Source organism: Triticum aestivum, chromosome 5D (assembly GCF_018294505.1).
Source record: "Triticum aestivum cultivar Chinese Spring chromosome 5D, IWGSC CS RefSeq v2.1, whole genome shotgun sequence".
NCBI classification, from domain to species: Eukaryota; Viridiplantae; Streptophyta; class Magnoliopsida; order Poales; family Poaceae; genus Triticum; species Triticum aestivum.
In genome coordinates, this window is record NC_057808.1 from 535670596 (window position 1) to 535685438 (window position 14843).

At 46.2% G+C, this 14843-nt stretch overlaps 3 protein-coding genes across 6 annotated transcripts; 1 reads left to right on the forward strand and 2 right to left on the reverse strand.

Moving 5' to 3' along the window:
- The first annotated feature begins 664 nt into the window (after positions 1 to 664).
- Positions 665 to 2306, forward strand: LOC123123585 (uncharacterized). The gene has a single exon (XM_044544117.1). The coding sequence runs from the start codon at positions 847 to 849 to the stop codon at positions 2032 to 2034; it is 1188 nt and encodes a 395-aa protein (XP_044400052.1). The 5' UTR covers positions 665 to 846; the 3' UTR covers positions 2035 to 2306.
- A 2001-nt stretch (positions 2307 to 4307) lies between these two features.
- Positions 4308 to 8524, reverse strand: LOC123123582 (uncharacterized). 2 transcript variants are annotated; one of them, XM_044544112.1, is made up of 6 exons: positions 7147 to 8524; positions 6434 to 6534; positions 5634 to 5816; positions 5461 to 5551; positions 4959 to 5196; positions 4308 to 4837 (listed from the first exon to the last, which is right to left on the reverse strand). In XM_044544112.1, exons 1-6 carry the CDS (start codon positions 8439 to 8441, stop codon positions 4514 to 4516), a joined length of 2232 nt encoding a protein of 743 aa, XP_044400047.1. In that variant the 5' UTR covers positions 8442 to 8524; the 3' UTR covers positions 4308 to 4513. The 2 variants fall into 2 exon arrangements, with proteins under 2 accessions (XP_044400047.1, XP_044400046.1); XM_044544111.1 differs by having other exon boundaries at positions 6362 to 6534; positions 7147 to 8523.
- A 1628-nt stretch (positions 8525 to 10152) lies between these two features.
- LOC123123583 (uncharacterized) lies at positions 10153 to 14139 on the reverse strand. 3 transcript variants are annotated; one of them, XM_044544115.1, is made up of 4 exons: positions 12786 to 14139; positions 11878 to 12103; positions 10676 to 10775; positions 10153 to 10531 (listed from the first exon to the last, which is right to left on the reverse strand). In XM_044544115.1, the coding sequence occupies exons 1-4, from the start codon at positions 14066 to 14068 to the stop codon at positions 10518 to 10520; spliced, it is 1623 nt and encodes a 540-aa protein (XP_044400050.1). In that variant the 5' UTR covers positions 14069 to 14139; the 3' UTR covers positions 10153 to 10517. The 3 variants fall into 3 exon arrangements, with proteins under 3 accessions (XP_044400050.1, XP_044400049.1, XP_044400048.1); XM_044544114.1 differs by having other exon boundaries at positions 10153 to 10540; positions 12786 to 14138; XM_044544113.1 differs by having other exon boundaries at positions 10153 to 10546; positions 12786 to 14138.
- Between the last annotated feature and the right edge of the window lie 704 nt (positions 14140 to 14843).

Genomic DNA, 14843 nt, shown 5'->3' on the forward strand with positions numbered 1-14843 from the left:
ATTATACTCTTTTCCCTTCATGAGTTTACTTTACAAGTTCTCATAAAGGTTTTTAATGAGGTAATATCAACACAAGATTCTATGCCATACTTTCTGTTTTCCCCACAGGAGTTTTTAGGAAAGTATATGCGGCATATTTATTGTCCTCTAAACTCTATGAGTTTTCTCGTATTGAGTTAAAAGAGACAATAACCATTATATGTTGCATCATTTTCTCCTTATTTTTTTCACTGGGTTTGAAGGAGTTTTAGCTATTCCTCATATTTTTCCCACGGGATTTTTGGAGGAAACTTAATCAAGATGATGGATTCTTATGACAAGCGATGATTAGGAGGAGTCTCTTCTTAAGATATCCTTGTTTTATGACATCACATTATACTATCTTTTTGTGAGTTTATATTCTAAGTTCTCATCAAGTTTTCATGAAGAACTTTTTGAAGAAGAATCTTTTAAGATAGCCCTACCTGAAAGATCGTGAGACGATTCTATATGGTCAAACGTAGATTAGAGGAAGTGTTAAAATTAATTACACATGTAATTAGGGGAAATCTCCCCTTCCCAACCGCCCCGCACGGACGCATCTGGTCTGGGACCGACGTCTAGTCCGAACCGTCGTATCCCTCCCGACCATATAAATGGCATTCTGTAACCATCGATGAGATCAATCAATCACTTTGATTCGAAACAAGGAGGAGCCAGGATTGAGCGAGCGAGCAGCTCGCATGTTGGGCCGGCCCACGCGAGTCAAGTGTGACGCGTGAGCGTAGGCTCGTTAACTGGTTGAGCCGAACCATTCCACCCTCTCCGGCACACACATCACATCCAGACCTAGCCACCACCACCACCATGGCAGCATCGCCGCCGCGCCGCCGCGCCTCGCCGCCGGCGATCCCGGACGAGCTATTCGAAGAGTTCCTCCTCCGCCTCCCACCCGACGACCCCGCCTGCCTCCTCCGTGCCTCCCTTGTCTGCAAGGCCTGGAGCCACACCGTCTCCAGCCCCAGATTCCGCCGCCGCCTCCATGAGCTCCACCGCACACCCCCCGTGCTCGGCGTCCTCCACAACTGGGAAGACGATGCCATCCCCCGATTCATCCACACCACCGCATCGTCCTTCTCCCTTGCCGCTCCGGACTCTCGCTCCTGGCGGGCCCTCGACTGCCGCCACGGCCGCGCCCTCTTCCTCTCCAAGGGCCAGGACGCCGAGGAGCTCCTTGTGTGGGAGCCAATCACGGGCGCCCAGCAGCGCGTACCGGTGCCCGCGGCGTTCCAGGGCGACTACCCGACGGCTGCCGTGTTCTGCGCAATGGACGGGTGCGACCACCGCGACTGCTTCGGGGGCCATTTTCGGGTGGTCTTCGTCTTCTGTGTCGATGAAGAAGACACTGAGCAAGATCCATTTCTCACGTCGGCCGCCGTGTACTCGTCGGAGACCGGCATGTGGGGCGAGCTGGCCTCGATGCACGGTGAGTTCGTGATGTACTTTGAATATTATTCCAGCGTGCTCATTGGAAGATCACTCTACTTCTTGTCCGACGGTGGGTTGATCCTGGAGTATGATTTAGTGAGGCATGGCCTGACTGTGTTGGACACACCTGACTGCCAGCCCGATTACATGTCTGATGATGATGGGTTGGACAATAGATATAACCTAATGCTGGCGGAGAGCGGTGCACTCGGGGTTAGTGAAGAATTGGGTCAGCGTCTCAAATTGTGGACAAAAGAGCCAAGTTACGGCACTGATGCAATATGGGTACTTAGCAGGGTCATCAACTTGAATATTTTGCTTCCAAATGATGCTCTCGTGGATGCAATAAATTCAGTGCAAGTGTTGGGCTTTGCTCACGAAGCAAATGTCACTTTCGTAGTGACGGTTGCTGGCCTCTTCTCAATTGAACTGCAATCCAAGCGGGTGAGGAAGGTGTCCGGTCATCGTGGCTTCTGTAATCTGATTCCAGTTGTCAGCTTCTACACTCCGCATGCTAGACTCAAAGCACTCGTGGGGGAACACCCCATGACCCACCGCCATGGCTGAACCCAACTCAGGCGATCTCTGCTGAACCTTCTCCAAAGAGGCCTGACGGCAGATGATTCGCCATCCGTGAAATGTGGTAGCAGCTAGATGGAAGTTCAGAATTTGCCAAGATATGCCTGTAAGGCTGGAACTTTGTAACACGATTTTATTACTCCCCGGTCATGTTCCCTCAATGCTTGATACTTATGTGTTGAATAGAAGGCTGGAATTTGATGTCCTTTAGTATTTTTGGTATCAGCACACTATAAGTTTATTTTATCTACTTGCATCTACTCATCCATTGTTTCTAGGTGTTTCTCAGTAATACCTTCCCACCACTATCCAGCTGCATTGTTTGTTGTGGTCCGATTTTTTCCATTATTTCCTCTTTACTATTTAAAATTGGAGGCGTATTTGCTTTTATCTTGGAGGTTTGTAGAAGCCATTTTGGATGTTCTTGTTCATGTGCAAGAGGTGCTTCTTAAGCACAACTCATATGTACTATTTATTAAGTTCTGCTTTAATTAATTTATCAGCTAGCATTACATGCCTCCTAAAGGAATTAGCCTTCTATAGATATCTGCATTTCTCAATACTTGTTTTTTATTCTTGCCGGTTCTCCTTTAAAAAATATATATTTATTTCTATAGTATGTGCCAGCCTATTCGGTGTACGAAATGTTCACCTGTTTGGAGACTAATTTTCTTCTTTCAAATCAACATTTGTAATTTTATGTCTCTTAAAGTCTGCAACGTATCTGAATTACATTTCATTTCTTAAAAAAAAACTGTGCTGTGGGTTGACCATATCTGAATTTGTGTTCGCTGCCACATGTCAGCTATTTGCCTTCTAAATTTATGTACACATATTTTAATCTTTGTTATCAATACATTTGTAATAGCAGTGCCAGTTTGATCATATATGGATCTATCTAAATAGTGTACTTGCACAGGCTAGCTTTAACTACACAAGAGCAGCAATCCTGTCTTACATAAATTATGGAATAATGTGAGTAGTTGCTGTTAAATGAATCAGTCTATTTTCATGGTCATGCTATAATGATTAAGTTTGTCATTTAAGCATTTGCATGCATCTCTTCCTATTGCTATTTCTTTTTTTCTAACAAGAACACTGACATAGTCGTTGGTTAGGGGGCAACTCAAATGGCAACAACAGAAGCCTAGAAGTACTGTAAATAATCTTTGGGTTGTAGGAAAAGGCTTCAGGTGGGGTAATGTCAGGCCTCTGCTGAAGCTTCTCCAAAAGAGGCTTGCAACAGATTGTTCATCGTCTGTCAAATGTGGTTCAGCTAGAAATAAAGTTCTGAGCTCCGCTGCCTAGCAACTTCTTCCACAATATGGAACAAGAATTCCCTAGCTTATATCAAGCGGTTGTGCCGGAGGAGGAAGCCTCCAGGTTCGCGCATCACCGCAGAGGGGAACAACAAACACCATTGGATGGAGGAGGGAACGCAGCCAGAGCCAGAGCCTGGGGAGCCGGCCGCGGACGAGCCCATCTACGGCTTGCCTTGTCCAGACTTCTCACCTGAGATGATCCGAATGTGCAGCAGGATGCTGTGGCCCTCACCTACATCCTTGGCCGCCATCTTCTCCGGCCTCTAGTACATACCATCAGCTTAATTCATTCTACTTTCGCTGTGCATTTGTTTGCTCAGTCTGCCAATTAATGTTAGAGATCTGAGCTCGCTTGCAACAATGTAATGTGTAATCTGTAAATGCATCTAGTATTTGCAACATTCTAGTTTTCAGATAACTAATTGTTTAACTTCCATTCGGAAAGAAAAAATATTAATCGTCACTACTAGCCTGCCTCTCAGAATTAGCAAGAATAGAACATTCTTCAAACAGTAGAAAATTCAAATGTTTCATTGCAACTGATGCAACACGTAGACAATAAATGTTTCTCAAATGATCACTGACTTGCTAGCTGATCAATTAAGTAAGGCAAAATATAATAATTTAAGATGAGTTTTGCTAATGGTTTCGCAAATACGACTGCCATCAGTAAAGAGCAAACAATGAAAGGTTTGCTGAGCACGGCAAAAATTGCAGTCGGATATACAAGGTGATGGATGGCCAAGGTATCACCGCAAAAACAGCTACTCCCTCCGTTTCTAAATATAAATCTTTTTAGAGATTTCAACTGAGACTACATACGGATGTATATAGACATAGTTTAGAGTGTAGATTCACTCATTGTGCTCCATATGTAGTCCATATTGGAATCTCTAAAAATATTTATATTTAGGAACAGAGGGAGTAGAAAACAATGGATGAGTATCGCACTGCGGAGAGCCACTGATGATCCATCAGTTATTATGTGCTAATGCCAAGAACACCTAGTGACCAGATCAAATAATGAGTATACAATTCAGCAGATAAGTATTCACCATTGAGCGAACATGAACGGGGAGTAGTAACATCTTGTTAGGGTGTCCCATGCATATCTTGGCAATTTCAGAATTTCTATCTAGCTGCTATCAAATTTCATTCACGGATGGTGAATCATCTGCTGCAAGTCTCTTTGGAGAAGGTTCGTAGGAGATCGACTCATCTTTAGCTCGTTTCATCTCTCTGCCAACAATCTCAAAGTCGGTTACGCTACTTCCACTTGGTGCTGCCGTAGACATAGTTGGGGAATGGAAGCTGTTGTTTGATCGTGCCATCTGTGAAGAAGTCAAAGATGCAGTTCTTGCCATAGTATTGTTAACACTCTGCTCATGACTTGCCTGTGAGACCACCCTCTTCATAATATTATCTATGCCGTCGCTTGGGGTTGACATTGCTTGCTTCAGTTCTTCAAGCTGAACCAAAACAATTAAGAGAGATGTTATTGTTCCTTACAAAACATCTTCTTCGTTCATAGAGCACTAGATTCATGAGCAGAACCAAACTGGTAGCATGAATAAAATTAAGTTTGTTCACCTTCTTCTGGAATCGAGGCAACATTCTAGCAAGGTAAGATATTTCATCTTCCAGAGTCGACTTTCCTGAGTGTCCTTTAGCAGCAGATGCTCTAAGGTCTTTATCAGCCAACAAACCTTCCTTGGCAATTTTCAGATTATGTATACGCGACTTGCATAATGAAATAGCCTTTGCACAATATGGGATTGCATCCCCAACCTTGGATGCTAACTCAAAGGCCAAACATATGCGGATGTTTCTAGAACTGAATTAAGGTAATCAACAAAGTTAGAATTGAACTCAAAGACCTAATCATAACAAAACAGCATTCTCTACCTAACATTTTTTTTCTGGTGATCACAGTCCTACTCCAAATCTACACTAACATGTGGATTCAAAAGCAGGTGAAGGCACCTGTGCAAGATTTGGGTCAACTCAAATTATTTGAAACCACTATGATGCTGATTTGTTCTACTACTATACAGCAGAGTGGCTGACACTCTTATCACCACAAAGAGGATACAGATCGACAATTCGAAAATGGTCAGGCCTAACCAAATGTTCCAAGATCGCCAAAGCTTCAAAGTAGTAACTGATTGAGCTGTCTCTGTCCTCTACAAAAGTGAAAATCAAATGTGAGGCCTTGAATGACCATTCACCAACCTAACACATGGTAACTGAGATAGCTGAGATTACCTCTTCTCATGGAGATTTCAGCTAGAGCAATCAATATATTAACCTTCTCCATTGTCTTCTCTGGACTCTTGGCAACTATCACCCTTGCAGTATTCAACATTTTCCAGGCCAAATCCAAATCAGAATCATCTCCATCGCCTGTCATGTTCCCATCCGTCTGACCTTTGCCACGCAAGTTTGCCCCTAACCAACAACTATATCAGCACGTACCATTGAAAGAAGAAAAACATTTTTTCCTTTAGAAAATGGAAGAGTTTTATTATTCCGGGCCTCTGAATCGAGGATGCACACAGCCCAAGAGTAAAAAACAGCAATGAGATGCACACAAATGCGTACAAGATCCAACTCACTTAGTATACTGTGATCATATAATATTAGTGAAAACATTCCAAGTCCCAAACTATTAGTACTTTGCATTGGCATGGGCAAATTACTGATACGAAGTCTATTAGGTATACTCTTCATTAGGCATGAACAGACAATGATAACTTATTGCAACCAGTAGTGTTATCAACTAGATACTACAGTATATAGATTTAAAAAGGATAATAATGCCTTTCAGTGTATATGAGTGTCTAGGGCAGTAGCAGTGCCATGTTAAAGTTGTGGGGTCAACTAATCCTGCAGTTTTCTCTAAGAGACCATTCCGTAAACCTGAAGAACAATGCAAAATACAGTGACATATTTCAACCTATAGTGGTGAAAGTGATATAAATGATAAAGCATACCTTCTTCACAATCATCTTTGTTGGTTGTAGGTGTGATTGATTCTTCATTTGGTGCACGCTTTGAAACATTACCTGAACGATTGGCTGCCTCCTGAGCTTTGCATAACAAGGCACCTCCATAACGGTAAAACGTGCTAGCACACTCAGGAGCAAGGCCTCCATAACGTCGAACCCTACGTGACAACAACAACAATGCATAAATTTGCCGATGCATCATCGTTAACATTATAGCATAAACATGTACTCTGAAGTGGACAAAACCATTTTATGACACAAGGTGTAACTATGTTCTGTTGACTGTCTTTTATAGTTACTAGTGCTTGCACACATTATGAAGTACAAATCTGAGGAAGAGGAGCCATATAAATGAACTGCACAGTGATCAAATAGGATAATACCTATCCCTCAAGCACTTGGACTTTGATTTAATTCTCATCGCATTACAGACATCACAACAAAATATGATAATACCTATCCCAGGTGGTGTTGTCAGGTCATATTGGCTAACTGGACTCACTAACCCCTCAAAGACCAACACCCACACCATTGTGCTCACTGTCAAATACATGAAACCAAAACACCACCCTTGGTAACCACATTAACATAGAGCATGTTAAATCCTACTAAGGTAGCTACAAATGTCAGAACTCAAAAGGCTCTGAGCCACACATGAAAAGAACAATGAACTAACTGGAAGTTTTCTTTCCCACAAACTATCCATATGTTACGCTACAGTAGCATGTCTAGCTAGGAGAACAAGTGGAGTTTGGGAGTAGAACCCAAACCTGATCTCGAGAACATGTCTGAAGCAGTCAGCCGCGTGGGCCAAGTCCTCCTCATTGATAGCCTTGCACCCCTTATCAAACAGCAATTGCGCCAATTCTAGTGATTTCTCCTCCCATACCCCTTGCTGACCACCCCTCCTCAGTAGGTTCAGCCGCGGCGCTGGGTCCTGGTGTTCACCCCCGGGCACTTGGAGCCTAGAATGTGGAGTGTAGAAGCTGACAACTGGAATCAAATTACAGAAGCCATGATTATGGCACACCCTTTTCGCCTGCTCCGACTGCAGCTCGATCATGAAGAGACTACCAACAGTTTTCACGAAAACAGCATTTGCTCCCTCTGCAAAGCCCAACACTGGAACAAGTGTGCATGGATCGATGTCCAGGTCGACAATCCGGCTCAGCACCCATCGTGCATTAGTGCCATCACTCACCTCCCTTTTCCACAATATGAGCTGAAAATCAATGGCTTCGGCAACCCCCAGCCCACCGTCCTCCGCCAGCATGAGGTTAAATCTGTGGTTGTCACTGCCGTAATCGTCAGGTGGTGGGCGGAACACAGCCAGTTCACCACTGCCCAAATTGTACTCCAGGATCATCCCACCGTCGGACAGGAAGTAGAGCAGAGACCTCCCAACCAGCACGCTGGAATGATGCTCAAAGTCCATGCTGAACTCGTATTCCCTCGAGTTCAGCTTGCCCCACGTGCCAGTCTCCGACGAGTACAAGCACGCCGATGTGACAACGTCTGCGTTGGGCGAGATGTCGAGGGTGAAGACGAAGACCACGCCGAAGGGCCCCCCCGCACAGTCGCGGTGGTCGCACCCGTCGGCTGCGCAGAACACGGCCGCGGTCGGCCAGTCGCACCTGAACGCCGAGGGCACCGGTATGCCCTGACGGGCGCCCGTGATTGGCCCCCACAGGAGGAGTTCCTGAGTTTCCTGGCGGTCGTCGGAGAGGAAGAGGGCGCGGCCGTGGCGGCAGTCGAGGGGGCGCCAGAACCGGCGGTCTGGAGCGGCGAGGGAGAAGGGCGAGGCGGTGGTGGGGACGAAGTCAGGGAGGCGCTCGTCTTTCCAGTTGTGGAGGAAGCCGAGCACAGGGGGTGCCCGGTGGCGGTGGAGCCCGATGAAGCGGCGGCGGAAGTGGGGATGGGAGACGGCGCTCCTCCAGGCCTTGCAGACGAGGGAGGCGCGGAAGAGGCAGGCTGGGTCGTCGGGCGGGAGGCGGAGGAGGATCTCTTCGACGACGTCGTCCGGGAGCGCCGGCGGCGGCGGCGGCGGCGGCGGCGGTGCTTCCATGGTGGCCGTTGGCTGGGTTTGGGTGCGGATGCGGATGGGGAATGGTTCGGCTCAACCAGATCGGAACCGAACTGGGAATGGTTCGACTATTTTGCCCACTAACTATAATTGTTTTTTTCTCTTCTGTTGATGAATCCATTTGGAAATTCGTTCCTGCGGAGTCCATTTGAAAATTCTCAAAAACATAGATACTCCTTCCGTGTCAAAATATAATATGTTTTTCCTAAAAAAAATCTTATATTCTGATACGGAGGTAGTATATGTATAGAAAACACCTATTTATCATACACTAGGAAAAAAGTTGAATCAGTCGATTTTTTTGGATCGTTAGATCACCATCCAATGACCATGATCACACCGTCACTGGTTTTTTTTAACATCCATTTCTTTTTTACTATGAATGATCATCCTCCTCTGTTCTTTGTACAATCATGACAGTTGACGAATAGATCGTAAGTTTTTCTAAAAAAACATTGGCTAGAACGTCTACCCCTTCCCTTCTTCGCTAGAGGACGCCCCCGCTTCATGGTCGTGATTCCCGTACTTTCCAGGGATCCACTTCCACATCCCCGATGGTTACCGATGAGGGGAGGAGCTTGGGTGGTGCGGCCTAGGGCTTGTCGGGTGCTTGGTGGGCAGAGGAAGATTGTAGAAGACGACGAAAGTGGAGAAGTGGACTGACTGGTCCACGCACGGGGGTTAGCCATAAAAAAGAACCTCGGCTAGGGCGGCTGGGTGGCTGTCAAGCGGGCCCGTCCATGCGTCAGATTAAATGGGTCCAGTGGGAAGTGGTTGGACGGCTGACAGACGGACACCGAGAGGACACGCTCCCATCCATCCAGAGTCCGTTTGGACGCAAATTCGGTCCAAATTTTGCGCTGGAAATGGGGACGGTATTTTGCGCCAGATGCCTCGCGTTGGACGTCTCGACCGTAATGAACAGGGGCAGACCAAATGCGGCGCTGGGTTGCAGTTTGCCTAAATTTCCCAACCACCTGTTCTCCAACGTTGACAGCCCCCGAGCCGCACTCGTCTAACCTGCTTCGTTGCCTCCGCCTGAGACCTCGCTGCGCGCAGCGTCGTCCCCGTCTTCGGGAAGGTCCCGGCTCGGCCTCTATTAGACCTCTTCTGCTTCATCCAAAATCTCAATGTTCGTGTACTGTGCAGTTTGCCACCATAAATTTGTGCTCATTTATTCACATTCCATAATTCATGTGATGCAAATAGGTAACATGTGCAGGGCCAGCAATTTAAGTCTTGCCTAACAAAATCCAAGCTTCGTTCGTTCTAGTTTTGCTCAGTCTGCGAATGTTGAGAGACTGAGCTTATTTGCAACATTGTACTGTGCCATATTAGCAATCAATTGTTTTTTAGCAAGTGATTTTTATGCCACGGATGAAAGGAAAAGTTGACACTGAAACATCCTGTAAGTTGTTATGATGCAGAATTACGCCAGATACAAATTACAAATGTTGATCTGGAAAAGAAGAATACTATCCCAACAGGCGAGCATATCATTTACCGAACAGCTAACCATTCCAATGCTAATTAAGCATCATTGCACACAAACTGAAAGATAATGCATATAGGTTTTCAAGTCCTAGGAGATTAATCCCCACACAGCAGCTATAAGATAATGCATACACTATGAAATGAAACAATTTCAAACATTTTTCAAACAGAGAAGTGGTGACAGTAGAAGAAGCGGGTCTTGAGAAATAACAGAGTACTTCAACTGCTAATTACTCCACTTCTATAAGATAATGGAGTATTTTCTTGTGACCGAGGAAATATACAGCCCATAGTTATCATGTTTCTCAAAGATGAAATGTTACTCAGATGATCACCAATTTACAGCACAAAGGTCACCATTCATTAGAGTTTCATCGTTCCAATATTAAGCTTTGCATCAGACAGCTGTGTCTGGCTGGCGTAATCCAGGAGCATATAGCAACGAGCCGACGATCATGTTTTGTTCGACGAAAAGACACACCACCTGAAAGCATTCACTTCTTTGACATGCCAAACCCTCCGAAACCCATCATAGCAACAACACCAGGGTCAATGTCCTCAGGTTCATTCTGGCCAGCCTGCACTTTCTGAAACTATTCAAATCCAGTCATTATGAATACTAATGATTTTCAACAGCCCATGGACTGTTGACAGTAATTCTCATGTGCAGCAGAAACTAATTGTAAAACAAGGCAGTAATATACACAAACTGTTGCATTTACCTTCTTCACTTTTCTTCGTATTGACATTTCCACTCCTCTTCCTCTTGCTGTTGCTCTGAAGAACAAGCGAAAGAGGACATGTTGACTTGCAGACAGCAATCTGATAGACAGTTCAGTTTTCAGTGAGAATTTGGGATATACTCCTTATCGTTTGCTAGGCATATATGAGAACACAATCAAAGAAGCATCTCCAAAGGTGATAGTAACAAAGATAATGTTATGTACGTCTAGTTAGCCCACCAAGCACCATGTTATGTACATCTAGTTGGCTGTCTGCATCATCTCATTGTTATGTATGTACACAGAATACACAAGTTGCCTTTGTAGCGCAGATAATGTTATGTACGTCTAGTTGGCCCACAGAGCACCAAGTTAGGGAGAGGATTCCCATGATCTCTCAGATATGAGTTTATCATTTAAATTAGGAATATATCTTTTAGATTGTTCATGATTTCTTACTTAAGTCGGATTGTTAGGCTTCTATATAAAGAGGACCCTTGTGAGGAATAAATCAATAAAGCCTGAGAGCCTCTCCTTAGCCTAGCACACAACCGACAACAATTGGATATTGACATTATTATGTAAATTTGTAACACATGATTGCTATAAAAGTAACTTTTATGCAGCAAAATCTACCTGATACAAGTACACAGTTTAGACAGTTAACTGCAAAAAACAAAAAATAATGAAGCCACCAATGGTAAGAAAGATAAAAATAACTAAATAAGTATATATATATATATGAACTTATAAGGCAAGTAGCTGGCATACACCTTGAAAATATGATCCAACCAATAAAACAAGCACATTATTAAGCGCCTATTGTTTTCTCCAACATCATCAATTATCTATATTACAAAACTGAATAACAACACTAGTAAAAATTAAATGACCCCTTACAGAATAATGGTGTAAATTCATGATATAAGTTCTATTGAGTTCCAAGTCTAAACACACATGCAGGAGTATATGACCATTGTTTATGTGGGTAATATGACTTTCTCGGGTGAATCGCAACTCCATGTTAAAATTGTGGTTTGAGTTAATTTGACAACTTTTTTGAGAAATCTTCTCATACAAAGCCTAGAGAACAATACAACCTCAGCGGAAATTATGCATTTCACCACAAAATGGTGCAGCCCTGGCACCGACAATGGTCCCGAGGAAGGAACAATGAGATACAGTACATTATTCAGATTCACCTTTCTCCAAAGGTCCTCAACATTGCTTTCAGAGGTCGTCGAGTTCCCGGCATCATCTCTCCTGGTTGTACATTCACAAACTCCTGGGAGCCCTAGGTGAAAACAAAGGCATAAACTTGGTGCACTCTTGGGAACATCAGCTGAAGAATCTTTGGGTAGCAAGGCACATCCAGGTTTGTTGAGCGTGCGAGCTCCCTCCAGAGCACCTTCTCCATAACACGGAACCCTAGGTGAAAACAAGGGCATAAATTTTCAGTCTGTAATTGTTAAGGTTACAAATAATAAAAGGGCATCAAAGTTTTGTAGCACAGCTACAATTATTCCACCATCTGTTTTAATGACCCAAGTTGCTATATGTTCGGTTGAGTTCCGTTTCTAACAACTGGTTCGTGTTTGCACAGAATTAACAAGTACATACCATAAAAATAAACGGCACATCGATGAGATATTTACAATAAGCCAGCACCAGAGGCATATAACTCTTTCTCAAATAGAAATAGGATAACATCTATCATTCCAATAATTGCACTTTGATTAAATGCATGGCTCAATACACATATCCTCACAAAAGACGCAAGTCCTAACTCTATAGTATTGCTATTGAATAACACTACTGCTAACTCGACTCACTTAGCCGCACAAACTCCAGCACAGTAGGGCTCGCACCGACCAAAAGAAAAATAAATATCGCTTGGCAACCACCTCATTGTAGAACATGTAATGCCGTTCTACACACATCTCCTAAACTACAAACTCAAGGGCCCAAAGCAACTAAGGACATGTGGAAACTACCAGCTGATCCATAAAAGAGTACTGAACTAGATAGAAGTTTCTTTCAACAATGCCATCCATCCAAATGTTTGAGTGTGGCTCCGAATAGGTGGCGAGTTCAAGAGTAGAGCCCTAACCTGATCTCGAGGTCAAGGCTGACGTATTCGAAGGTGTTGATAAAGTCAACTTCCTTGGTAGCATTGGACCCCTTGTTCAACAATTGTTGTGCTTGATCCACTGTTTTTTCCTCCTCTCCCCCCTCCTCACCACCTGCTTCCCCACTAGGCTTTGACGCCGGCAGATTCTGGTGCTTGCCTCGGGGTACAGGTGTGTAGAAGCTGACAACTGGGATCAAACTACAGAAGCCTCGATTAGTATCACTGCACACCTCCCTCACATGCCCCGATCGTAGCTCTATTGTATAGATGCCGACAACCGTGTTAACAAAAATGACATTTGCTTCCTCAGCAAAGCCCAGCACTTGCACTGCATGTAAGAGAGCATTCATTGGGAGGGAATTTTCCAAGCACATGACCCGGTTCAGCACCCATCCTGCTTCAGCACTGGCCTCTCTTGTCCAGAATTTGAGCTGCGTATCCAAGTATTGGATTACTCCGATTCCACCGTCCTCCACCAGCACGAGGCTATATGCATGGCCGTGGTCTGTGTCCGGTAGGCCGAACACAGTCAGGTTGTGGCTTGCCAAGTCATACTCCACGACGGACGCACAGCTCGCGACGCCGTCGGACATGAAGTAGAGGACAGATCTGTCAACGAGCACGCTGTATCTTTCTTTGAATTCCACGGAGAAGTGGACGGTGCGCTGAACCGAGGTGAGCTCCCCCCAAGCGCCAGTCTCGGACGAGTATATGCTGGACGAGTATATGCTGGTCTCCTCATCTACCACGACGACGAAGAGGAAGACCACGCGGAAAGGACCCCCGACGCAGTCGCGGTGGTCGCACCCGTCCGCTGCGCACAACACGGCAGCAGTCCAGAAATCGTCGCAGTTGAACGCCGCGGGCACCGGTATGCGCTGCTGGGCACCCGTGATTGGCTCCCACAGGAGCAGCTCCAGACCACCAGATCCCTGGGGGAAGAAGAGGGCGCGTCCGTGGCGGCAGTCGACGGCCCGCCAGGCGCGGCGGTCCGGAGCGGCGAGGGAGAAGGACGATGCGGTGGTGGAGATGAATCGGGGGATGAAATCGTCCTTCCAGTTGTGGAGGAAGACGAGCACGGGGGGTACGCCGTGGAGCTCGTGGAGGCGGCGTCGAAATCCGGGGCGGGAGGCGATGCCGCTCCAGGCCTTGCAGACGACGGAGGCGCGGAGGAGGCACGCGGGGTCTTCGGGCGGGAGGCAGAGGAGGATCTCTTCGACGAGCTCGTCCAGGAGCGCCGGCGGCGGCGGCGGTGCTTCCATGGTGGCTGACCGACCCTAGGTCTGGTGTGTGTGCGGGAGAAAGTGGAGTGGTTCGGCAGATAGGGTTGGGTTTGGTATCCAAGTACTCCGTATTCGATTTTCCCATCCTTTTTTTGATTCAAGTAGAATTGATTTTTTTTCCTTTTTTTTATTACACCCCTTTTTTTAGACTTACTTCGTCCTGGCCCTTTTCTAGACTAATTACGTCCTAGCCCAAGCCTTAGACATTTGAGATGATTCTATAAGGGCATGGCCAACATTGATCCCAAATTTCGTCCCGCATCTGTCCGCGGGCATGGGGAGTCAGTCCACGGATACGGATGCGGAGCCGGCTATCCAAGCACCGGCGACCTCCCATGCACTACTCTTCCTTGTTGTCGGTGGCGCTCACGGACGTGTCGGCTTCGTGGTCATGGTGGGGGGGGGGGGGGGGGGGGGGGGGGGGGGGACCGTGCCGGGGCGTGACCGTGGTGGAGCTAGCAATGTCCTCATTGTCCTCGCTCTTGCCGGACACCTCATTCGTCGCCTCGTCCATCTCCTTGTAGGCGGCCTATAAATCCGCCTGATACTGGATGTACCACCAGCGGTCGCGGCAGATTTTGCGGACGATGCGGTAGGAGTCAACCAGCGCCTCCTACTCGGCCACGCCCACGTCCGACACTATGGCCGTGCCAGCGGTGAGTACCTCCTTCACGCGTCAGTTCTCGTCGAGGAGGCGGAGGTTGTAGGCCTAGTCGGCCAGCGCCAGCCGGAACGTGGCCTCCCGCTCCTGCAA